The sequence below is a fragment of the Nannobrachium achirus genome (assembly GCF_963921795.1).
Source record: "Nannobrachium achirus genome assembly, chromosome: 18".
In the NCBI taxonomy this organism is placed as follows: Eukaryota; Metazoa; Chordata; class Actinopteri; order Myctophiformes; family Myctophidae; genus Nannobrachium; species Nannobrachium achirus.
In genome coordinates this window covers 14,960,604-14,984,350 of record NC_137825.1, presented here as the reverse complement: position 1 = coordinate 14,984,350, position 23,747 = coordinate 14,960,604, and the positions used below count along the sequence as shown (strand labels likewise).

General features: G+C 43.4%; 1 protein-coding gene and 1 pseudogene across 2 annotated transcripts in view; one reads left to right on the top strand and one right to left on the bottom strand.

Annotated features, from left to right (window-relative positions):
- LOC308302902 (regulator of G-protein signaling 9-like) overlaps window positions 1-22,545 on the top strand; it is a gene marked incomplete at both ends in the record, with an annotated part of 66,757 nt that extends 44,212 nt beyond the window's left edge. The window contains 11 exons of the mRNA XM_080747220.1: window positions 6,944-7,036; window positions 10,386-10,447; window positions 10,731-10,844; window positions 11,027-11,142; window positions 11,684-11,771; window positions 12,445-12,583; window positions 15,482-15,564; window positions 16,257-16,371; window positions 19,780-19,990; window positions 21,714-21,891; window positions 22,371-22,545. Coding sequence (XP_080603346.1) covers window positions 6,944-7,036; window positions 10,386-10,447; window positions 10,731-10,844; window positions 11,027-11,142; window positions 11,684-11,771; window positions 12,445-12,583; window positions 15,482-15,564; window positions 16,257-16,371; window positions 19,780-19,990; window positions 21,714-21,891; window positions 22,371-22,545 — 1,374 coding nt within the window. The remainder of the gene's footprint in view (window positions 1-6,943; window positions 7,037-10,385; window positions 10,448-10,730; window positions 10,845-11,026; window positions 11,143-11,683; window positions 11,772-12,444; window positions 12,584-15,481; window positions 15,565-16,256; window positions 16,372-19,779; window positions 19,991-21,713; window positions 21,892-22,370) is intronic.
- On the bottom strand, window positions 1,722-5,879 carry LOC308303749 (kelch-like protein 11; annotated as a pseudogene). Its single transcript has 4 exons — window positions 5,851-5,879; window positions 4,430-4,549; window positions 3,394-3,763; window positions 1,722-2,425 (listed from the first exon to the last, which is right to left on the bottom strand). The product of its transcript is annotated as a kelch-like protein 11 (transcript).
- Window positions 22,546-23,747: the final 1,202 nt, after the last annotated feature.

Genomic DNA, 23,747 nt, shown 5'->3' with positions numbered 1-23,747 from the left:
AACTGGTCCCAATGGCACAGCACTTTGTTGTGACCAGTGACCACAGCATTACAAGTCAAAGTCCAAACCGAGCGTGACATTAAAGTTATATCAAATATATTTCAGCTCCTTCAGTGAGTGAAATCCAACTAAAATCCAACGCGTCCTTGTGTGGAAAACGTCGCCTTCAAGTAAATGGAAAACTCACAATTCTGGTGGAGCAGGAATGTTCAGTGGACCAGTTGCAAAAAGAAAAGAAAATCTTCCAGGTGCATGAGATTGACATAGTATCATATACGATTATTCTTTCACAGTACAGTGTCCAAACTGTCCATATAACAAAGAAAACATAGCAAAGCAGACATCTGGATTTAAACTGCCATTGATGTTGTAGTGCATGCCAAAAATAGCCAGTCTATAAGCTCACAACATATTGTTGAGATAATAGATCAGCTATTTTCCATCAGCACAAGGTGTGTTTTCAGCACAAGGTGTGTTTTGCACTCTTTATCTGGAATAATATAAAGAACATTTGAAAGCATCTGATCCATTGGTGGGAATGCTTTAACAAAAACTGAATGGGATAACAGACCCTGCAGGTGATTATTTTATCAAGACAGTTCGTAGATATCAAAGTCTTCATTCCAAAATCCTGTGCTTGTTCAGCCAATACACGCACACATCAGCCCACAAAGTCTTGAGAAATAAGCCAACGTATTGGAATATCAGAGGCTACCAGCTTAAGCATGTCATAGAAAACCAGTGCAAATCAAGCGTCTTCAATCAGAAATCCTGCAACATTTCAAATAACAAACTTGTTATTCAACATCAGTCTATATAAGGGCCCTCATTTTGAAAATTACAAGGGCACAATTTTAACCAAAATATGCTGATTTATAAAAAGAAATTGTAGTGCTTAGTCTGGGAAGTTAAAGCATGTATGTCTTAGTCAATGAAAATATTAGAGGTAAAATAGATGTAAAAGCTAAAGCTTAAGAGAATGAAATCATATGAAAAGTTTAACTTAACTGTCACACAGGTTTTAGTGCAACAATGTAAAAAGTAATATCATGTCATGAGTGTATGATTGTGAGGTCTACACTGAAAATGCTTAACAATCTCCTCAGCAATTCCACACAGTGCAGCTTTTAGACACGTCCCTTTCAAAATAAACATGTGCGACACAAGATCATCCTCAATTCAACCTTTGTGCAAGAGCCAACGCCTAAAAGAATGAGTGGTAGAATAAAGATGGGTTGAGGATAGGCTTAGCACTAAATAATTAAAGTTTTTTTCTCAAACCTTTACCCAACAACGTGTATAGAAAGATGATTTACTCTGAAGTTTCAACACAATATAAAATGCAAACCTAAATGGAAAGTCATTGGTTGATAAAAGGAATGGACATTTTCAAAAGATTTAAGAGAGGTTACATTTCTTTAAAGAAGGAAGGTAAGGCATTAGCTAATTAAGTAAGGCTAAACCCTAACCCTAACCCTAACCCTTAAAGTTAAACAGAATTTAACACATTGTCTTGCCAAATCTTTATGTGCCACTTAATCAAACGTGTGCTTGTACATCTCACTCGCGCATTAAAGGACAAACAAACAAACAAAACAAAAAAACATTAAGACAAAGTACTGGAATATCTACAGGCCGCTCATCAGCCGAAAACACGCTAAACAGCAGCGAGGAAATGAGCTATGTGCAAAACAGCTTCCCCTCTGGGGGAACACGAGAACTCAGCACTCAATCTGAGACTGGAGCTGCCGGCGCAGGGTGAGGGTGCGCGATGGAGTCTTCAGTCCATCCTCGTTGTCTGTGTCAACGGGCATGCGGGCGGTCACGTACACGTAGCGGTTCTCAACGCTCACTGCCTTCACATCTCGCAGGATCTTCGGCGCCGACTCCATGGTTGTGCCATTTGTCCTGCTCAGGCTCGTACACGCTGACGTCCTTGAAGCCTGGGCTGAAGTTGCCGTGGCCATCGATGCTGTAGAGAATGTTCTTTATGCTTGTGAGGCCGAAGGAGTGTTTGCGTGTGGTCAAGTTGCTCACCTGCTCCCAGGTGTTGTGAACAGGGTTATAGCGTTCCACGGTCTTCGCGAAACCTGGTTCCATGGAGCCAGCGACATAGACGTGGGAGTCTGTGACCACAATGGCATGTCCGTCGAGATGGTTGTGAATGTGCGGCAGGTTGACCCAACGGTCCTCGTACACAAAGTAGCCCACACACTCACTCAGATAATCACCACCCTCGGACACTCCGCCCACAACCATGATTACGTCCATGTTTTGGCCAAAGCGAGGCTGGAAAGCCGGCATGCCGGAGGCGCAGGGCTCCAATTCAGCCGACTTGAAAACGTATGGCGTGACCCTCCACAGCGTCACACACCAGCTGTAGGCAAACCGCGCTGTTGGCGACTAAGGGTCGATCCATACCGTTATAAGGAGCCTAACTAAGTTCGGTTCGGCCCTAGGCGAACCCAAATATGGTTCGCATCCCCCGGTTCGGGGGGGCGTCAACCTACTAAATTCGGCTCTACGGTGCTGACGAAATGTTGTGACCTCCCGACTTCATTTCGGTACTCAGCGGTGTCTTCTCATTCATTCAGCCCGGCTTCACGTTCATATTCTCGGCTGTGAATCCAAGGAAACAGCGGTCGTTGGGAGGGAGACACGCCGACTTCCAAATGCTTGTGTGGCCGTCTTTTGGGCATCGCAGAGCGGACACAAGTCAGCCTGGCTCTGGCTGGAGACGAAGAGTGGTGGACTGGGAGGCGCGCGCGCGACACACACACACACACACACACACACACACACACACACACACACACACACACACACACACACACACACACACGCCTTTGCTGCGTGTATCGCTGCTAACGCGTCGCCGACCGTTTTAAAGAGAAAAGAAGAGCTTAAACACAACTTTGCTATTAAATTGCTAGTGTTCCGTGTTGATATGTTTTCCTTTTCCACGACGAGTTGTGACTGCGTGATGACATGCATGCAGCAAGGGAGGCGGCACGTCTATAATGTGAGCTTGTAGATTAAATGTTTTTGACAGAGCTCGAGCCGAGCGTTTGTGAGTGTGAGTGAGAGAGAAGAGACCTCACTGGTGCTGCTGCCTGCTGGAGCTGCTACTCACTGGACCTCCAGTCATTCAGTGTGCAGCGCGAGGGAAGGCAATATATATATCCGCCATGCAATGCTCATTCATCGGCCACAAACGTCGTCATGCCACGGACCTCCAATATTTACATGCGACTTCGGCACTAGCCGTTAAGAAAGTATGGATGAAATCACCCCCGAACCTAAATAATTTCGGGTCGGGGCGTCCTCCCGAACCGAAATTAGTCGGCTCCTTATAACGGTATGAAACGACCCTAAGGAATCCCTTTTCACCACCCGCATCAGGTAGGCAGGCTTAATCTGGGGCAGCCTCAGGAGCTGGAACAGCTCCTCGAAATACTTCACTCGCTCGTCTGCGTTGCGCTGCACCCATTTCACTATAGACTCAAACAGTACCTCCTCCGAGTCTACAGTGATTTCAGTATCAGAGAGCCAGTCGCGCACCAGGTGAAATGGCAGTGTGTAGAACTCATCGTCCTGGATGACTTTGTGGAAGTTGCGTCGGATCATCATCTCGGCGGCTCTCAGCGCCAGCTGGTCCAGCGTGTACATGTGGGCAAGGCTGTGTACGGCCACACAGTTGGTCAGACTCAACTTCTTCTTCAGGAACTCGCCACAAAAGTCCTTCAGCTGCACCAGTAGGAACCTGTCGTGGAAATGGTGAACTTATTAGGCCACTTGAGTATAGGAGGTAGTGGTCATTTTGGATTAGCTGCTATAAAAAGCAGTTGACCATATTCCATAGGGTGAGTACTACTCTTGTCCATAAGAAAGCAAGAGTAGGATCGTTAGTGGCATGTCTAACTATGTCCAATTGACAAATGATATTGGATGTAGCGAGACCAATGTTCCTTCCTCCCCATATCCTACAGTTAGTAAACCATAATGCCATCTCCTGGACAGCACTTCAAATAGCCTGCAGCGAAAATGCACAGGACTGATTTAATTTGTCTTTGCTACATCAAATTAATGAACTTTCTACCCTTTCTACAATTGCACCTTCTATTTCACCTTTCGGTTGCAATGTTACATTGTCATTCAACATTATTCTCAATATGAATTAAAGTCAAAAATTGGACTGAAAAGAATTCTATTATATTATAGACACATTATGTGGCTGCAAACATAAAGGTAAACGATTACTGTTCCATTGTGACTTGTTTACATGATCCAGTAATGAAACACCAAATTATTACATTTATGTATGTTTATAATCTCACAAACACAATGACACATACCAATTGTTTTGGTCACGCACCTCCAACACATGGGAGGGATAAATAATAATAAAAAATACAACAATATAATTCACCTGTCAGCTAGCTCCAGAACCTTGTGGACATTGCTGATGGTCACCCTGATCTCTCCCGTGTACATGAACTGCACGACGGCCTCCACAGTCTCCGGGTCGGGCCCCGCCTCCAATGTTGGACTGAGTTAGTAGGGCCCATGGTGGAGGGGGCCTTAATTATTTTATACTTTATCTATTGAAAAATAGCAGATATACATGCGAACTTGTAGACCTGCTATTTTTGAAAAGTCATGAAAATGTGTGCAAGTCTTTGAATATGTATTTTTTAAGCGAACATTTGTAATTTAAATTTTGCTTCTGCATGGGGGCCCCTGGAACTAAATGACAAGAATCCAAAATACACTGATGATTGTGCTGTCAAACGATGAAACTATATGGAATCTATGAAAAGGTTGTGGGGGTCCCTGCTTCATCATCTCTCTCTCAACTAAGATGTCCTTGACCTGAAAACGTTGAAGACCCCTGATGTCTGTTTTGGAATAATAATAATCAAAATCTGCAGCGTAATTAGTAACTGATGTTTTCAAATAATAGTAACGGAGTAAAAGTACAACATTTGCCACTGAGATGTGTTTCTCAACCACTGTGCCTGCTGGTGTGCCCCTGAATCAGCAAAATAGTAGCTGCTGCAGGATTTGAATCAGGGACGTGCTGGCCATTGGGAAAAGCGGGACAACTCCCGAACGGCCAGTTCATTCTCGGGCCGGTCAAGGCCGGGCCATTAGGAAAAAATTCAACTGTTTGCACAAAAGTAAAAATTAAACTGTTTGCACAAAAGTAGTGAAAACAGCAGATCTACAAGCACACAACGCCTCGCACCGCGAGGCGTTGTGTGCTTGTAGATCAGCTGTTTTCACTAGTTTAAATCATTTTTTAAATGATAAATACAAAACAATCGGTTTTGGACATGGGTCTCCACCCAACAACACCGAAATATAGGGATAATTCATGAAATTGGCCCACTGGCTTGTCACTTGTCATGATCTGAAATGGCAAATCTTTGAGTAGCAGCAGTGCTATATATAGAGAGAGATCTCTCTATAGCGCGCAATGAGGGCCTCTCCAACTCTTTTTCCCGGGCTGAATCAGGGGCCCAGCACGTCCCTGATTTGAATCCCGGGAGTTTGGGGCTGAAAGTCTAATAACTAGCAAGGCTCGCCACCATGGCAGGTACTGGAATGAGGTTTCAGGCTGTATTTGAATGTGACTGTGCCCCTATTAGAAGCGGTGTCTTTGTTGTCGTGCGTTCAGCCAAGGCAGAATCCCGAAGCAGGCGGGGCGGGGCGGGGCTTGGCAGTTATCTCTTAAATGACATGCTTTCCACCCATGAGGCCTCATTAGCATGGCGCGTCAGGGAAAGGCCAGGGATGGTTAATATTTCACCACACAAGGAACTAAGGTACGGTAGGTAGCACACTCACCATATGTTCTCACACTGACGCAACAACATTGCATGCCGTGAAAATAATCTTTTAAGATATGAGGCGTGCACACGCACACACGTGGGTGCACACACGCACGCGTGCACGCACACACACACACACACACACACACACACACACACACACACACACACACACACACACACACACACACACATGAAGAAATTGCACAGAGAGAGAGAGGGAGGGAGCATGCCAAAAATAGATTTTGGTCTCTCAGGTTCAAATGATTAAAGGACCACTTCTCAATTCTCACCTGTCTTCATTTAATTGGTACCAGTGTTGTCTACTTGCTGATGGTCTGTGTCTCAGATGAGGGCAGTGTTTTTGGACAGTCCAGAAACCCGCCTACCAGTGAAATCATAGGCACATTTGGTAATTTTAAACAATATTTTACCGTTTCTATTGTATTTCTTATTAATGCGAGAACAATGGCTTCCTAACCTGACTACCGCCAGATAGGTGGCAGCAGTGCGTAGGTTAATGGCTTCCACTTATAGCATGCAAACTTTCCAGGAATACAAAGCTTGCCGTTTCTATTATCTTGGGTTCCCCACATCGATTATGTCACTGCCAGGTGGGTTTCTGAACTGTCTACAGCCCTCCTCTGAGACAGACGTAGACAAAACTGGTGCCATCTTATTATGAGCATTAGTGAGGACCAGTTATATGAAGATATTATACTGTATCTGGGGAAATCAAATCAAATAATAACAATTTGGGATGCCCAAAAAGGAGGCCAAAAGGCCGGCAAAGTACTGTGCTGTCTCTGCCATAATTGGTAGATGCCCCGCATATGGTGGAGACGCTGTTACTCTTACCCATAGAGTACTGAGTGACATGCTTATTGTAGATATTGAAGACATATGCTTTGCTTTTGTGAATGTAACCTTAACTGTAACTTTAATATTCGTGTCCTTGTATGCTCTCCTTTATGTCGCTATTGATTGATAAAATGGTCTGTGTGTGTGTGTGTGTGTGTGTATGTATGTGTGTGTGTGTGTGTGTGTGTGTGTGTGTGTGTGTGTGTGTGTGTGTGTGTGTGTGCGTGTGCGTGTGTGTGTGTGTGCAGCCAGGGACAGCCTCTGCGATGGACTATGGACTTGAACGCCTTGTAGATCCTAATGCAGAGGAGGTACCAGGTGCGTCTCTCTGTGTGAGTGTGTGTGTGTGTGTGTGTGTGTGTGTGCACGTGTGTGCTTCAGCTTATATTAGTTAAGAGGCTTTATTCATGGGTAATCTAAGTCAAGGTGTTTGGTTGAATGTAAACTGTAATGTAACATACAGTAGTCCTGATTCTCACAGTCCTAAAACAGTTAATTGGTTGATTTAAAACTACCGGTATGCTTCTCAACAACAACGAAAAATACATATTTGGCTGCAGTCCGCCATTTGATTTTCTTTTTTACCCCATACATATTAGTGTTGTTAAAATGTCTCATAATCATCCCAAAGTTTTCTTTTCTTTTTATCAAGATGTTTTTCTCTTATATTTTTTTAGCCAACGTATATAGGAGTAAAGTGGTTAAACTGAATTTGATGCTACTGTATATTAAACAATTTAGCGGGGAGTCGGGGACCCCCTCTGGGACCCCTTCAACGACCCTGGGGGTCCCTGGACCCCACTTTGAGAACCAACTTACTGGGTTAATCCTCTTGGTTCCCTGCAGAACATAAAGCTATTTTGCATTATTTAACAAGCTTTGTATGTCTGTAAGTAGGGTTATAGTTTTAGAGTAGGACTGGGTACTGTAGGTGTGTTCTGTATGTCTGTAAGTAGGGTTATAGTTTTAGGGTAGGACTGGGTACTGTAGGTGTGTTCTGTATGTCTGTAAGTAGGGTTATAGTTTTAGGGTAGGACTGGGTACTGTAGGTGTGTTCTGTATGTCTGTAAGTAGGGTTATAGTTTTAGAGTAGGACTGGGTACTGTAGCAGGGACGTGCTGGCCATGGGAAAAGCGGGACAACTCCCGAACGGACGGTTCATTCCCGGCCGGTCCAGGCAGGCCATTAGGGGAAAAAAAAAAAAAAATGTCGGCCTTCGTTCCATGGGGGCTGGGCGGCCAACAAAGTAAATCGTCACTGTCGGGCAGAAATCTCCAAGTTTCAAATTTGTAATTTTTTTTCGCAAAGCAAAGCCCTGCTTCATCATACAAGGCCGTCGCACAAAAGTAGTGAAAACAGCAGATCTACAAGCACACAACGTTGTGTGCTTGTAGATCGGCTGTTTTCACTAGTTTAAATCATTTTTAAAATGATAAATACAAAACAAACGGTTTTGGACATACAAGGTTTCCACCCGACAACGCCGAAATATAACTCATGTAATTGGCCCACTGGCTTGTCACTTGTCATGATCTGAAATGGCAAAGTAGCAGCAGCGCTATAGAGAGAGATCTCTCTCTATAGCGCGCAATGAGGGCCTCTCCAACTATTTTTCCCGGGCTGAATCAGGGGCCCAGCACGTCCCTGTACTGTAGGTGTGTTCTGTATGTCTGTTTTGTTCTGTTCTTTCTTGTTTCTCATGTCCTCTCTTCTCTTCTCTCTTCTCTTTTGTCCTTTTCTGCAGGTTTCTCTCATGGCTCTTTCATTCTGTTCATAACTCTCCACCACACACACGCACGCACGCACGCACACACACACACACACACACACACACACACACACACACACACACACACTTCATTTTCCTTCAGTACAGTATGAGTACAGTATTGCAATTTATATTTTATTCTGTTGTTATTGAATCATTCATCTCTGACAAGACATTAAGTGTGTTTTTTTCTCTTTGTCCAGGTCCAAACACCATATGACTATGAAAAGAATGTAAGTATGTTTTTGTTGTGAAATTCACTTCACATCACAACATAATGATAATGAGTTATGCTGTTCCTATTAAAAAAATAATAAATACAATAATATATACTTTTCCCCCTATTGATTCCAGATGGAGACACAAATGCATTTCTGTCTCTTTCCGGAATCAATGAATTTATTATAATCAAATTATTGCGTGAAAAGAAAGAGAAAAAAAAGAAGGAAAAAAGAAAGAAAAAACTATTAAACTTAAAGTTGTACCATGTAACTTTTTTTATAAAACAAATCTTAAAATTGTCCTAACTGTTAAATCGCTAAAGTTTTAGAACACCCACTCCGTTATTTTCAGCTTCTGAAGCCTTCTCTTTATATGTTTTCTATGATCCTGGCCGTGGACCGGATTTCGCGCCAAAATGACGTAATCTGCATCATCTGTATACGTTGTGTATACGTTGCCCAATCACATCGCCGATCATGCACACATGGTACACTACCGGCCAATCACAGCGCATCTTGAAGTGGGGTCGCCATATTTGTAGTCGCCCGTGTGTCTCTTTACTCAAAAGGTAATCTCGCCTACCAGGCAGGGTGAAGTAGTCCGTTTCTCCGGAATGCCTGAACGCACAGGAACCAGGGACCCCTCTAAAGATAGCTCTCGGCGTTGTGGAGGCAGACGCGGGGGTGTGAAGGTACGAAAAACGGGCGAAAGACGCGAACGCGACCGCGGTTTGCTATAGGGCTACTGACCACTAGTTGAGCATCTTACACAGTATAGCTTTAAGTCTCCTTGGGGTTCTATTTTAATCTGAATGCTAACACAGTCCTGATGGAACACTGCATCTGAGCCTGTCTTGCATCTTCATTTTGATGTGCTGCTTTTTCCCCATTCCTGTGGATCCTTGGGTTCAGTTGTACCTAGAGCTGAGCACCCACTGCCCAAATCAGTGGCAGCAATCAGAGGAAGCGCACCTGTTCTCTTCTTCCTAACACATGGGATGCTAAGGTCTTTAACATTTCTAGCTGTTGCTGCTGCCGTCGTTCACTCACGCTTTATTTTGAAGAGCCTCGGAAGCTTTGTGCGTGTGCATGTGAGTGTCCACTGACGATTGAGGAAGAAAATCCATTTGTTTACAAATGCTTGCGAAACTAAAATCCAAACCGCGGCCGACCATCGCGGTAAAGTGTCGCCGTGAAAACGATCAGATCTCTGCTTCCCTGGCGTTCTTTTCACCTCATTCATAGATAAAGCCCTTTTTATGTTTCAGCCTAGAATGGAAATCAATGCAACCAGCTTGCGCCATTTTCTCTCTCTCTCTCTCTGAGCTACGGGGTGACGTATGGACTAGGGTCATTCACAGGGCACGCAGCATGCACGCAGAGCTGTACCAGTTAACCCCTTGTTGTCTCGTTCAGGAACGAGACAACTCCTTTTGGCAGGGTGACCCCTAGTGGCCTTAACTCGTTACTGAACGAGTTGGGCACCCAAGTTGTTAACTATGACACTACTTTGGCACATTATGAGTCCACCAGTACTAGTGGTTCTCGAACATTCTAGGACACCCATAACTCTGGGAGTGTACAAATGGAACCAAATGGAGTTACAGATTATTCAGGACTATCTCTCACTTTGTATGTCTGTGGCAAAAATGAAATGTTGACAACATGGCGATGACTCCTGGTTGTGTTCTATCTCCACAGATGATGTTTACTGGAGGGTCCATCGATAGGCCCAGGGTGAAATCCTCTGTGTCCATTGGAGCGTAAGTTAGAGGCTCATCCTAGCTCACATTGACCCATTAAGACCTGGAATTATTTTATACTTTAGCTATTAAAATCTCATGACATGATGTGACGAGTCGTGAGCTTGTACCATTTTCAAATAGCCAAAGTACAGGAAATCGGAGTGTTTCAGCCAGCCCACAGATGTACTGTCTAATGAAATGAAATGAGTGTGTGTGTGTGTGTGTGTGTGTGTGTGTGTGTGTGTGTGTGTGTGTGTGTGTGTGTGTGTGTGTGTGTGTGTGTGTGTGTGTGTGTGTGTAGCATGGTGAAATACACAACCACCTATAAGAACCAGGACCCCTTCCTGGCCAAGGTTCTTCCCAGCAACCCCTGGCTCACTGACGACGCCACCTACTGGAACCTGAACATGACCTTGTGAGTCGGCTGAGCATGTACAATATATGTGCTGGGACGGGAGTGGATCTATAGTTAACTGGACATTGATAATAACAATAACAATAATAATGATTTATCTCACGCGTGTGCGTGTGCGTGCGTGTGCGTGTGCGTGTGCGTGTGTGTGTGTGTGTGTGTGTGTGTGTGCGCGTGCGTGTCAGTGTGGAGAATCCCACCAAGGCGCGTGTGGAGAGGTGGACCTTCAGCTTTGGAGAGCTGCTGGCAGACCCTCGTGGACGAGACGAGTTCAGACTCTTCCTCAAGAAAGAGTTCAGTGGTATGTGTTCTCTTCCTCCTTAATGAATGAATCTACATAATTATGTGTACTGTACACTAGAGCAGTGGTTATCAAAGTGGTGTCTTGGGGACACCACTTTATCAATGGTTTATCAATGGTGATAAATATCGTTAAGACGATACAATGTCTCCACGATATGCCTTTTTTAATATGCATTTTGGTCTAAATCAGTGGTTCTCAAACTTTAAAATGTCAAGGTCTCCCCCTAACTCTGTCAGAGTTACATTCTTGTAAGGGTCCAATTTAGACCTCCCAAAAGGAACCCAGAGTCCCTGGACCCCACTTTGAGGACCACTAGTCTAAATGGTCTGTTACTCCTTTTTCCTTTAGTTTGTGTTACCTTGTAGGTGGTTGTACTGTTAAGTTGAAAAATTACCATAAAAACCAACATGAAAAAGAATCGTGATAAGATTGTGTATTGTGATACAGCTTGGAGGAAAAAGAATTGATAATATTACTTACTGTTAGTGGTCCTCTCCTCTCCTCTCCTCTCCTCTCCTCTCCTCTCCTCTCCTCTCAGTTGAGAACCTGGCTTTCTGGGAGGGCTGTGAGGAGATGAAGTGGGGGACATTTGACACAATGCAGGAGACATCCCAGGAGATCTACAAGTAAGCCCTTTATTATATGGAGTCCAACAGTGCCACCTTGTGGTAGGTGATAATAGTAGTTCCAGTTGGTTTCCAGTCATCTACTCACTGTCTTTTAGACCCAAGTTCTGTTAGGTTTTGTTCCAGTGTTGGTGGATTTAATATCATGATGGATTCAAATACCGTTTCATCCTTTCTCCCCACCATGCCGACTGAATATAGACATCCACGTAAAGTTCAAAATGGCCTTGTCATTGTTCTTCAGCATTCCAGAATTTCCTTCTTTTCAGTTTTGACATTTAAAATCGGGCAATGAAGTGAATAGCAATTAGCTATACATTTCACACAACAAATATGAGCCTAGAAATTATCAACGATACCTCAACCTCTCTACAAAGTCTTAAGAGTTGTGGTGTAGCCTTCTGTCACTGTTGGGCAGAAACCTTGTAACTCCATGTTTCAAATGTAGTATGTTTTTTCGTAAAGTAATTAAAGCTCTGCTTCATCATACAAGGCTGTCGCACAACAGTAGCGAAAACAGCAGATCTACAAGCACACAATGCCTCGCACCGCTAGTTTATATAATTTTTTAAATGATAAATACAAAACGAACAGTTTTGGACACACAAGGTTTCCACCGGACGACGACGATTTATTCCAGCGTTTTCCTGAACATTCTCCTTCCTGCTCTCAGGACATTCCTGGCCCGTGGCGCCCCCCGGTGGATCAACATAGACGGGAAGACCATGGACATCACAGTGAGGGGTCTTAAGCATCCACACAGAAACGTCCTGGACGCAGCGCAGACCCACATCTACATGCTAATGAAGAAGGTACAGTCCTCCTGGGGCCTGAGCCCCTGCCCTTTTATCCACCTGTAAAAAGTGCCCTCTCCAGACTATGAATGCACTTTTTAACTATGATGAAAGAAATGAAAACGCCCCTTGCCATACCCGAAGGCAGCATTGAAGAGAATTGCCATGTCCAAACTCTCCTGAACTTGAATGCAGCATCTTATGTTGAAAGATTGCCCTCTCGGTGTAGAAATCCATGCCATATGGAATACAGTAGTACAGAGGCCATAGAGTTTTTTAGCCAGACATTTATTCACCAAACCAATAAACATTCAATCATTGTCCATCCATTAGTACACAGTGGTGTCTAGCTTTCCACCCATCAGTTCCTCTTTCTTCTCTGGCAGCAGCCTTTTATAGCCAGGTGAGATAATGAGACTGGACCGCTCCATTCTGAGGGGTGTAGAAGTCTAACTCTAAAACATACATGAAAACACACATACAAATACATACATTACAAAACTCTTAAAAACTACAACAATATTGTCCACTTATCCTTCTTCACACTATTATACAACATAAATAGCAAAAGCACATCGCAAACCCCCCTCTGACATTCTGACTATGGTCCAGCCCAATCTACTGAAGACACACCAGGTATTTCTAAGCATTCAATCAGACTCAAGCAACAATAGAACTTCATACTATTGCACTTCTATGCCACTAAACATTACACTTAACATTGCATTTACAATTAAAGTGCCAATGTGCTGTGCAAACATGTAAGTGTCCAAGGCATGCTATGAAAATAGTCACTTAATAAGGATTATGTGCAAATATTAGTGACAGAAGACCTCTCTCTGTTAGGCGGACAATCTCCGAATGCTAGTGAATATAGAGTAACGGAAGCTGGCATTTCCGTTCACGAAAATATATTTAAAAAATGTATTTCTGATAAGCAGCAATATATATGCTTAGATGATTTTTATTTTATTTATACATTTCATTCCCGTCGGCAGTATAAACGAAACGGAAGTGGGGAGGAGGCTTCACATCCACTTTATCGCTTCTCATGCCGGATAATCATGATCAGAACTTCCCAGATTGTATGACGGAATCATTTGCAAATAGACCGTTTGTCAGCCTTCTGATTGGTCCCTGAGACTCCCTGACTGGCCAACCAGAAAAAAACATTCACTTTTTGCTATCGGGGGTGGAGTTTGTGCAGTGGAGAATGTTAAATGTGGCTTTCAAAACTGTCCGCAGTGCGCGACACGGCGATCGCCCGGTACGGCCGCGATCTCGGCCGTGATCTCGCTCATCATAATGAATAAGCTTCAACAAACTAGTTCACATGGACCATATCAATGGTCTAAGAGTCACGATTGGGTACATATATTTTAAATGGGCAGAATTACGAAAAGCCAGCCTATTATGTGAGGTTAGGATTATAGTTCTGTCCTCTTCCTACCCAGGATGCAATGCGCGGTCTATTCTCTTTCTGATCCAGAGGATTAAACTAATTAAAACATTTATTTTCGGGGGGAAAACTACTGTTTTGCTATGTAATTACTGTACCTTTTTCTTCCCTTTTTATTAATATCACGTAGATGTGTTTTTTGTGGTACTTTATATAGCTGTAATGAGGCTATGAAGGGAAAAAAAATCCCATCCACTACCACTATAAAAGAATCTGCAAAGAGGATTCTGTCCCACTGGGATTAAACAAATTAAAACATATATTTTCGGGTAAACCCCCTGTTTTGCAATGTAACTACTGTACCTTTGTCTTCCCTTTTTATTAATATCACCTAGATGTTTTTCCTTTGGTACTTTATATAGCTGTAATGAGGCTATGAAGGGGAAAAAAAATCCCATTCACTGCCACTATAAAAACAATCTGCCCAGGGTCAAATGTCCTATCATAGTAACAGGGCAGAATGGGGCGGGATTTGCAAAAGGGCTTATTGTGGGAGGCAACAGTCTGGCTACGCAAGACTGTCTTGTCGATGAGAACTTTTTTTCTCATGAGCCATAAGAATTTCTTTCAGACATCAGATGTAATCAGGGGATATCTTAAAAAGTCCTGGAATAAATTCCTTACCAAAACATTTCTTCACCAATGTGTTTGTAAAGGTGTCTAGTAACACATCTCACAAAGACTGAAATTCAGTTTCCCTAGGAAAATCTTTGACAGCTAGGGTAATTCTGGGTCTCATTCAGTCACTATACACTATACTATAGGGGAAAAAATCACTCCCAAAAATATGCTTTAAGTGGGATGTGAGGGGTCTAACTAGGTGTTTTTAATTATTCTGAATCCATTGCAAGCATTTGTTTTGCACAAAAAAACATTCATTGGGCTAGAAACAGCCCATAAAATGATGGTTTAGTGATGAGTCATCACTTTTCACAGTGGTATGGGGGTCCATTTCTAGCCCAAGGAATGTTTTTGGTGCAAAACAAATGCTGGCAATGGATTCAGAATAATTAAAAACACATAGTTAGACCCCTCACATCCCACTTAAAGCATATTATTTGGGAGTGATTTTTTCCCCTATAGTATAGTGTATAGTGACTGAATGAGACCCAGAATTACCCTAGCTGTCAAAGATTTTCCTAGGGAAACTGAATTTCAGTCTTTGTGAGATGTGTTACTAGACACCTTTACAAACACATTGGTGAAGAATTTCTTTGGTAAGGAATTTATTCCAGGATTTGACACTATTTCTAAAGATATCCCCTGACTAATGGTAAATAATTGTAGTGTGTAGTCGTAGAGAATATAATCATAAAAGATGTGTGTTTGTGTGTGCGTGCGTGCGTGCATGCGTGTGTGTGTGTGTGTGTGTGTGTGTGTGTGTGTGTGTGTGTGTGTGTGTGTGTGTGTGTGTGTGTGTGTGTGCGTGTGCGTGTGCGTGTGGTCTGTCATTCCAGGACTCGTATAATCGCTACATCAAGTCGCCGTTATTTAAGGAGACCATGAAGAAAGCAATAACTCCTGAAGAGCACAAGTTCACGTAGGTTTCATCCTATCATACATACTTGATCCCATCATAAACAAGTTATACTTTGAAACCATTTCAGTTAAAAGTAATTTTTTGATTTAATCTTTCACTGGTAGCCTATATTTTAACCTTTCCACATGGAACGGTTTCTGTAAGCGGTATTAAACTGTCTTTTTTATTTGCAAGGCTCTGATACCAAGTAACACTTGTAGGCACGGGTAGAGTTATCAAATTCTTTACAAACCCGACCATACCTGACCCGACGTTTTCGGGCCGGGTAGGGCCTAGAACTCTAATTTTCATAATTAGCCCTATTCACGGCCCGCTCACTCAGCATCCCCCGGGTGCTGAAGTCACGTTTTGAAGGGGTAAATCCTAGCCTATAGAGTTAACACAGAAATCGCAAATTTAATGCAATTTTCGAATAGTAAAGTATAAAATACGGCTAGCATGATCAAGAACACAAGATAGTAAAAGGCACAAAGTATTATAATTTACTTTACCGTTCGAAATAATGATTTGTTGGCTTTAAGTCCAGCTATTTCTGTTATAGTTTCCCCTTCTAAATTGATGTCAGCACCCGGGGGATGCTAAGAAATTTGCTGAGTGGGCGGGTAGTGAATAGGGCTAATTTCTGACAAAGTGTTGTTTCAAAATATCCTCCCTCTCCCTCTCTCTCCCCTCCTCCTCTCTCCCCCCTCCAGTGACAGCCAGTTGGAGCAGAATGCGCGGAAGCGGCAGCCGGGCCTCAGCCCCATCATCCTGAGGCAGATGGAGGCGGAGCGGAGGGCGCGCACGGCCGTGCCCGACATCACGCAGGTCATGTCCAAGCACAGCAGGCAGCCCGTCAAGGCCGAGCCCCCCAAACCCCCGCCCAAACCGAGCAGGCCCCTGACCGAGGCCGAGCAGGAACTCGCAAACCGAGGCGTTGCATTGGAGTAGTGTGTAGCGCTGGTAGCAGGGCTTGACATGAACTTTTTGAGGCACTTGTCCTTTTAACAAGTACATTTCCCATTCACTTGGCCCAAAAGTCACTTGTCCGGATAAAGAACAACAACATTTCTTTCTTAAATGCATGCATAGGAGTCAGACATTGAAATAGAATGAATAACAAAAGGACTGCCAACGGCGGACAAGTACATTTTTAATTAACTTGTCCGGAAGGATTTATTACTTGTCCCGGACGCTCAATTTGGAATCACACCACAATTCTAGGCGGACACGCTAGTTTTCACCCCCGTCGGCAGGTTCGCTACTCACCAGCTTTACTTTTACTGAGGTTAGGTTCGGGTTAAGGTTAGGTTGAGGTGGTCGGAAGTCTCGGAACACCCAGCACCTCCGCGCGGTGCAAAGGTAGCGCTCCCTAGCTCCGGTTCAGCCAATCAAAAAATTCTGTGGGCGGGGTTTGGCAGGAACTGTTGTGTGATTCCAAATGACGGTCCTGGACATGCCTTAATGTCAAGCCCTGCTGGTAATTCAGCTATTTTCACTATTTTATTTTTTATTTTTTTTGTAAATAATAGTAAAAAAAAAGTGTTTTTCAGAACACTTACTATGGGGCTTTTAAGCTGTGACATCATTTTGTAGTCAGACCTCCAAGCAGATTTATTATCAATATCTGTCCCGCTATTTCAACAGATCCGAAACAAAAATAACGACTAAAGTATAATTCTACCACTTTCCTTTCGACAACAAAGAGAAGAAGAATTAGTAAATAGTAAAAATAGTAAAAAGATTCACGGGCGCTGGGGCCTTTTGGCCCCAAAAGTTCTCCTCTGCCTACAAAATTATGTCAGACTTAACAGCCCCATAGGTCTTCATGGGTTAATGGAAGCAGGTGTTGGATTAGCATATACTGTAGTCAACAAACTTGTAAAGATGTGTAAATAGGGATGCTGAGTCAGTATTACATTTTTAACGAATTATAACAGAACAGAGTAACTTTATTGAGACACATTAGGAGTTTGGAGGTCAGTGTGTTCATTTCTGGAGAGTAACGGCAGACAAATTACCGCGTTAAAATAATAGATCTCTTCATAGTCGAATAGGCAGATCGTTTCCTACAATAGTTTTCATATATCATATTTTCGTTCATGTGTTTTTTTGCCGCTGCCATAGTCACTCATAAACTCATAAAACATGTTGTTTGCTTTTTCATCAGTCAATAAAGTCATATAGTCACTCCTAAACTTGTTTTCTTTGTCATCTGTCAATATAGTCATAGTCACTCATAGGGATGGGACGATAAGCAATATTATCGTTTATCGTGATAAAAAACACTAACGATAATCGTATTGTGGAGATTTCATTTTTCCTGAAATCGTCATCCCGTCATGCACTGGGATCACCTTTTATTTGCCGAGCTGCATGGCCATTACCATTTAAACCAGGGGTGCCCACACTTTTTTGACTTGAGGGCTACTTTTAAAATGACCAGCTCAACGTGATCTACCTTCCCAAAAACGATTTAATAGCGGCACTGATGTTACATAAGACAAACAAACACACTTAAATAGTAGGGGAAAAATAGTGAAATAGTAAGGGGAAAAGGTTCTTTGTAATGCTACAGACTCTTGAAAACAAATCATTGCATTTGGGATTTGCCTACTTTAAAAGCCATGAAGGGAGCTGAGAGGCCCTTCTTGAACTTAATTCAAGTGAGAGATAAACAAAAAAGGGGTTTGTGATTTTTGTTTATATTAAAACATTTTAGGGGCATGTCATGTGGTCTACCTGCACAGACTTTGTGATCTACTGGTAGATCACGATCTACCTTTTGGGCACCCCTGATTTAAACCCTCTATTGGTAAAAATCGTTTTGCCAAAAATAGCCCCACAAGCTCACAACCACAAGTTGTGAGCTTGTCGATCGGCTAATTTTGGCAAATGTTCCGCCCCCAGAATAATGGATGTTGGGGATATTTTGATTAAGACAATAATATCGTAAATCGCAACTTCTTTGGTCACAATGATCGTGATATGAAATGTTCATATCGTCCCATCCCTAGTCACTCATAAAACATACCGTTTGCTTTGTCATCATCATGTCTTTATATGGTCATCCTGTTCATTCATGGTTCCCAGCGGTGGAAAGTAACTTAAGTGAGGTGAGTGAGTATTTCCCTCTTTCAAGACTTCTACTCCGCTACTAACCTGACTTGCGCCAGATGGTGGCAGTAGTGCGTACCGCCCTACTTTACCATCTGAGATCTCTCTGGGAGAGTTGATCACACTCGTAAAGCCCCGGGCCGGACCAATCAGCGGCAGCTACGGGCGGGCTCTGAGCGGCTCTGAACCAATAGAGTCTGATTGCAGACCACGTGGAAACCCAGGAGGCGGATGAGTGGTTGGAGTTGGCACTCCCAGACTGTGATAGAGAGACGGCCCCATCCAATCACCTGCTAAAGAATTTGAAAAAATGGCCCGCCCCTTACATCGAGTCTGCCCGAACGATCCCAGATCATGGTAAGCAGAACGGTATGCAGCCAGGCATACGCACTGCTGCCATTATCTGGCGCAGTCAGGTTACTCCGCTACATCTCAGAGGCAAATATTGTACCTTTTACTTTACAATTATTTAGTTACAATTTACTTTTTAGATTTAGATTATTATTATAAAACATACATTATCCTATTTTACATGTTGGCTGTTTGAAAAATAGCAGCTCTTTTCAAATTAATAAAGTCTGACACCACTTTTACTTTGATGCCAATACTTTTGTACTTTTACTGAAGAACCATTTTGAATACAGGAAGTTTACTTAACACAGTACCTACCACTGTTTTCTGTTGTCATCTCTCATTCTCTGTTGTCATAAACAAGACAAATTCATATTTCTCAGTCAAGACGCAGCCATTTTCAGCCAGCATGACATGACTTTCTATGGAATTTTGTCAATGCTGCTCTCAGAGCAGCATGAATGATATGCAATAGACCAATTATACACAAGTATATATGATTACCTAATAAGTGATTTAATAGTACACGTATTGAGTTTGCAGGGGTGTCACTGTCAATCTCATTTCGGAGTGAAGGCTGCATTGTGTGAAAGGTGACTTGATGAGGACACGCATGCACAAGTTCACTTAACACAGCTGTCACTGGCTTTGTTATACTACCCGTTGTTGTCTCAGGCACCGCATCACTTAACAAATCAAGTCTAACAAATTGTTACTGTTCTATACAACCTTCTTGTGATATGCCCTTTGACCTTTTGACCCCCACAGCTGTGTCGCTTCACCACTCCCGTCCCCCACCTGTCCGTCTACGCCGGCATCACCGAGCCCCTCCCCTTCCTCCCCCACACCCCCGCTGCCTGCCCCTCCCCCATCAGCGTGGCCATAGAGAGCACGCCGCCCTCCGAGGCCGAGGCCAACGGCGAAGCCACCAGGGTCCCCGTCACTGGCGCCACCGTGACGACGACGAGCGGGGCCGGCGGTAAGCTATAGTCACAGTTATTACGTACTGGTCTGCAGGGGCGTCACAAGGGGTAGGAAAGTGGTACTTAGTTACTAGGGCCCAAGGTGGTGGAGGGGCCTTAAATATTTTATACTTTAACTATTGAAAAATAGCAGATATACAAGCTCACAGCGCGGCACCGAGTGCCGCGCTGCGAGCTTGTAAGATCTGCTATTTTTTAAAAGTCGTGAAAATGTGTGCAAATGTTTCAATATATGTATTTGTTAAGCGAACATTTGTAACTCAAATTTTGCTTCTGGGGGGTCCCTGGAACTCAATATTTTGAGATGGGGTTCCGTGGCCCAAATACATACCATTTTGGGGGTCCTTCACATGAAAAGGTTTGAGCTCCAAGAAACATATGTTTTTCAGAAATATTCAAAGATTTTCATGATTTTTCTAAAAATAGCAGATCTACAGATCTGCACTCGGTGCCGCGCTGTGAGCTTGTATATCTGCTATTTTTCAATAGTTAAAGCACAGGGGCCCCGCAGTGAATCCTTGTACCCAGGGCCCAGAATTTGGTGTGACGCCCCTGCTGGTCTGTCTTCAACTGTCAACTGTTTGGATGAATAATTATCTTTGCATGATCGTTTCCACATTGACGTTCATACGTTTTCAAAGAAGCAGAAGTAGCTGATCTGCAAAGCTTATACAACATATCACTTTGTGACTTATGTCACTTCATGGTGCGTTGTAAGTTTGTAGATCAACTATTTCAGCTGTTTGTGTTTTTTTAAGCATAAGATTATTGAATATGATTATTTCTATTCACGTGTTGGAATGTTAAATGCTAAAAAACACAATTAAGTCATCAGTGCCCACACACTAGGGGTTAACGAAAGGGCCTTTCTTTGTGGAGTTTGCATGTTCTCCCCGTGTCCCCTATAGGGTAGATACCCTCACAGAAACATGCAGTAATCCTGGTCTCTATAATACCTCCCCCTGGCCAGCCGGGGTGCCTGATGGAGGGGAAACGAACTGGTTGGAATAAAGTGTTCCATCCACGCGCTACGTCCAACCGGGGGAAGCTCCCCCTTGTCAGGTGATAAGAAGCGGCCTGCTCACTCCTCATGCACTGAAGGAAGCATTGAGCTCAGTTCGGGGCCCTCCCCAGGTTGGCAGAGGGAGAGCAGAGCCCAGGATTACAGCTATAGATCTGCTATTTTTGAAAAAGTCATGAAAATGTGTGCAAATCATTGAATATATGTATTTTCAAAGCGAACATTTGTAACTCAAATTTTGCTTCTGGGTGGTCCCTGGAATATTTTGAGATTTTGTATATTTTGAGATGCGGGTCCGTGGCCAAATAAATATCATTTTGGGGGTCCATCACATGAAAAGGTTTGAGAACCACTGACATAGTAGTCTCTCAAGAACAGACTAACTGAGCTCCAGTTAAGTGAAAAAGACCTTTTCTTTGACAATGGCTGGCCAGATTGCTGACATAGAAACATTTTTCCAAAAACCTTAGAAGAATTCAAAAGACACTTATAGAATCGGGTCAAATTTTTAATTTTCATGATTTTTTCAAAAATAGCAGATCTACAAGCTCGCAGCTGTGAGCTTGTATATCCGCTATTTTTCAATAGTTAAAGCATACAATAATAATACACTATAATGTGTACCCGGTCTAAATGGGTTTTAATCACAAATAATTTGTACGACAATTAATCATCTTGTTTTTATGTGATGGTGCCAGCCCTGGCCGGCGGGGCGTCCAGGTCTCGGAACGTGGCTCTCTCGCTGGGCCGCCTGCTGAGGCGGGGCTGCCCCGCCCTGTCGCCCAAGTGCCCCGCCCCCACCGCCACCGGCAGCAGCCGGGTCCAGCCAATCAGCACGGAGCAGCACTCGCAGGTCCCGCCCAGACGTATCGCCAAGTGAGTCCGAATTAACGCTGAAATAGTCGACATTTAAAATGCACTTGTAGAGCTGAAACCTGTATTATTATTAACCTGTATACCAGTATTATTTGACTTTAGTTGACTTTGCATCTACGAAATAATAAATATATGCAGATCGTTCGAGTGTTCATGTGAGTGCATCAATAAGCCTAAGAAATCAGGTAATAAGAATGCACCCCTCTTTTTTAATTTAGAGTAGCCAGTTCTGTTTACACCCTTGTTCTACCTTTGGTTAGGTGAGTAGCGGAGTAGTTTTGTTTATTTTGACTGAAGTTGAGCCCTCGCGGTACAGAAATCCTGGTCTAGTCTTTTAGCCAGCCGCCTGTCAAGAGTGTCAGTGCAGCTGACGCTCTAGACCAGAGCTCGTGTAAGGTCAAAGCCAAAATCTGACCATGCAAAATAATCGGATATCGGGACAAAATGTCAACATACATCCCTAATTCTGTGTGTTCCAGTTTTTTCCAGATCAAAGTGGACATCCCTCCAGAGTGTAGGATCTATCCCATAGACTCGGAGGACGAGGAGGAGGACAGCAGGGGGGCGTCTCGAGGAGGAGGAGGAGGAGGGGGGACCAAGGAGATCATCTGCCCCTGGGAGAGTCTGAGCCCCCAGGACGGGATGTCAGGCTAATTGTCACAGGCAGGATTTGCACGTGTGCACAAATAGAGCAGTGGTTCTCAACCTATTCAGGCTGCGATCGATCCCCCAAAATAATCATATTTGAACTGGGGACCCCCCAGCCTGCACAACAAGCACTTGGAATTGTAGGAGTTGGCATTACATTTAGTTTGACTTGAATCTATTCCATTGTGAATATAGTAGACCTACATGCTCACAACGCCTCGCGTTGAGAGGCGTTGTGAGCATGTAGGTCTACTATTTTCACAATATCTGCCTCTAATATTTGACAATTTGACCAATGTTTGACCAGAGGCACTAAAAAGGGCATTAAAGTCCTTAAATTGTCACTTTAGAAATGTGCAGATACCCTGCATACACTTACACTCTATGTTAGTCTGTTTACTGTTGAGTGAGGAAACAAGGTTAACATTTAGCTAAACATCTGGGGACCCCCCAAAATAATTTGGGTCCCGACGACGCACAGGTTGAGAACCATTGAAATAGAGCACCGAAGTCTGACATCACTCAATTACTGAGGTTGAGTACTTTGTCCACCACTGTCTGGTACCTGAACAAGTAGAGATAAGAGATCCACACAGAACCAGACAGGAAGATGCAACACGATATGTTAAGAACCCTCCACCCCGTTGTGGTGTAAACACAAGCACAACAAATCATTTGTCTTTCCGTGCGATGTTCTTGTGGGCTCACACAGATGGCATTTGATCAACTGTCAATCCACCAATCAATTCTCTCTGTCCTGATCCCAGTCCATTCATAACCGTTGCCTTATTGTAAACACCCCTCACTAATCTGACCACGCATTCTTAGACTACACTCTCACCCAAAAAGCTTCTGTATGTATGGAACCAGTAGCTTACCTATGTGGTATCTGCAAAGGTTTTATAATGAACCATTTGGTTATGTGAGGAACCACACAGGCACTTCACAAAGTTCCACATAAAATGGTTCGAATGCAAGAACGTTTGCCCCAAAACCTACTCGCCCCAGGTCAAATCCCACGACCTCAAACCCAGGATGACAGCCAGACCCACTTATTTCTGGCCACCAAAACCTACTTAACTCTGCTTTTATAGTTTGATTTGCTATAGTAGGCCTACTATAAGAGTATTAGATATAAAAGTTCTGTTTCTATGAAGAATAAGCAAATACAGTTTTCCAGTTGTTCCCATAACATAGAACCAATATAG